Here is a 2090-nt window from a genome sequence, read left to right as displayed (position 1 = left end):
ACACCCATCACCGCACGTAGTTATAATTTTTTTTCTTGTGATGAGAACGTTTAAGATTTCTTCTCTTAGCAGTTTTCAGATACACGATACAATAATGCTCTCCGTGCTGCCTGTTATGTTCTCCAGGACGCGTTTGTCTTAGAACTGGAACTTTCAAACTTCGGACTACCATATCGACGCCTTCACAGTGGACATTGGAATGTCATCACTCTGAGCTGGGAGGCCCTTTGTACCTTAATCCATCCACTTTTCCTTGTAGAACGTCCCAGTGGAACGGTTCATCACAGGAGGGAAAGAAGAGTCAGCCATTTGGGAAGATGGTGAGCGGCGGCAACACTGGGGTGGGTCAGGGAGGTCGTGGTCTCAGAGCCCAGAGGATAAGGTCAGATGCCCACGACCCTTCTGCTCTTTCCCCTTCTTGGCTCCAGGCACCATAACTACCCCATCTTCCTCAACCATCACCGTGGTACTCTTAGTATTCCCATTTTACTGATGAAGATGGAGGCTTTGAGAGGTGAGGACCAGCCCAGCACCACAGATGGCTAATGATGGGCTGGCATCCCTTCCATCACCATCCCTGCCAGTGCCTGGGCACTTGAGTATGCACACACAGGAGTTCTAGTAAGGAGGAAGAGAATTGTCCCATCCATCCTCACCTTCTCAAGTTGACAGTTGACAAAGAATGGTCCACAAGTGCTTCCATGTCCAGCAGCCCACTGTGTGGTCCTGAGCGACCTGGTACTCTCTGGTTTCATGTCCTCTCCCTATGCATCCCCAAAACTCTGCCACTTACGTCCTCATTCCCCATAGTCCCTATGACGTCTGCTCTGTGCCACAGCTGGGTATGAGGCCACCTCGTATAGAGTGGCCTCACTCAGGACAGTCCTGTGACTTAAAAGAAAATTGACCTCTGAATTTTGAGATAGTTGTAGGTTCCCACGGGGATGTAAGGAAGAACCCAGAGGGATCCTATGTGCTCTTGACCCAGCTCCCTCTTGGTCACATCTTGCAAAACGAGTACAACATCACATCCCTATGTTGATACTGATAAAGTCCAGACACAGAATGCCACCCACACAAGGCTCCCTCATACCGCCCTCCCATACCCCCACTCTCTTTCTTTCCACTCCATCCCCTCCTTAACCCCGACAACCATAAGTCTGTCCCTGTTTGTGGAATCATGTCATTTCAAGAACTTCACATGAACAGAGCTGTACAGTGTCTAACCTCTTCAGTTCGGCTTTTTCCAGGAGAATTCTCTGGAGATCGACCCAGGTTGTTGGATGTTGAGTAGTTCTTTACTTTGTACTGTTAAGTAGTGTGCCATAGTGTAGACCACAGTTCACTATTTCCTTATTGATGGACATCTGTGCTGTTTGTAGGTTTTGGCTAATCAGAGACAAAGCTGCTATTAATGTTTGTGTACTAATTTTTGTCTGAATGTGATTTTTCATTTCTCTGGAACAAATGTCCAGGAGTGCACTTGCTAGAAGTTGAGGAAATTGCCCTCTATTTCTATTTTTCTAAGTTAAAAAAAAAAAAACATGAAGAGGTGTTCAATTTTGTCAAGGGCTTTGTCCTTATCAATTGGCGTGACTTCGTGATTTTTCTTCTTTAGTCTGTTAACATGGCGAACTACCTGGATGTGCAAATGTTGAACTAGACTTGCATGCTTGGGATAAACTCCACTTGGATATAGTGTATCATTTTAAATATATATTGCTGAATTCTGTTTGCTACTATTTTGTTAGTGACTTTTGCATTTATATTTATGAGAGATTTTGATCTGTAGGGTTTTTAAAAAATATTATCTTTATCTGATACCAAGGCTATGCTCAGTAAATAAGATGAATTGTGAAGTGTTCCCTCTTTTTTTATTTCTGGAGGAGATTATAAAGAGTTGTGAATTCTTTAAACACTTGGTAGAATTCTCCAGGGAAGCTGCCTGGGTCTGAAGAGTTCTCTTTCTTCCTTCCTTCCTTTCTTCTTCCTTTCCTCCATTCCCCCTTGCCTCCCTCCCTCCCTCCCTCCCTCTAATCTTCCTTCCTTCCTTCCTTCCTTCCTTCCTTCCTTCCTTCCTTCCTTCCTTC

General features: G+C 44.7%; 1 protein-coding gene across 1 annotated transcript in view; it reads left to right on the top strand.

Moving 5' to 3' along the window:
• Nucleotides 1-219: 219 nt before the first annotated feature.
• The window catches only part of ABCG1 (ATP binding cassette subfamily G member 1), a 65215-nt gene continuing 63344 nt past the window's right edge, over nt 220-2090 (top strand). Inside the window, exon 1 of the mRNA XM_032865287.1 lies at nt 220-320. Coding sequence (XP_032721178.1) covers nt 318-320 — 3 coding nt within the window. The 5' untranslated portion in view covers nt 220-317. The remainder of the gene's footprint in view (nt 321-2090) is intronic.

The sequence above is a fragment of the Lontra canadensis genome, unplaced genomic scaffold, assembly GCF_010015895.1.
Source record: "Lontra canadensis isolate GAN:19392208 unplaced genomic scaffold, GSC_riverotter_1.0 scaffold29, whole genome shotgun sequence".
NCBI lineage: Eukaryota > Metazoa > Chordata > Mammalia > Carnivora > Mustelidae > Lontra > Lontra canadensis.
The sequence above is the reverse complement of the archived record's forward strand: the minus strand, read 5'-3'. Positions and strand labels throughout refer to the sequence as shown.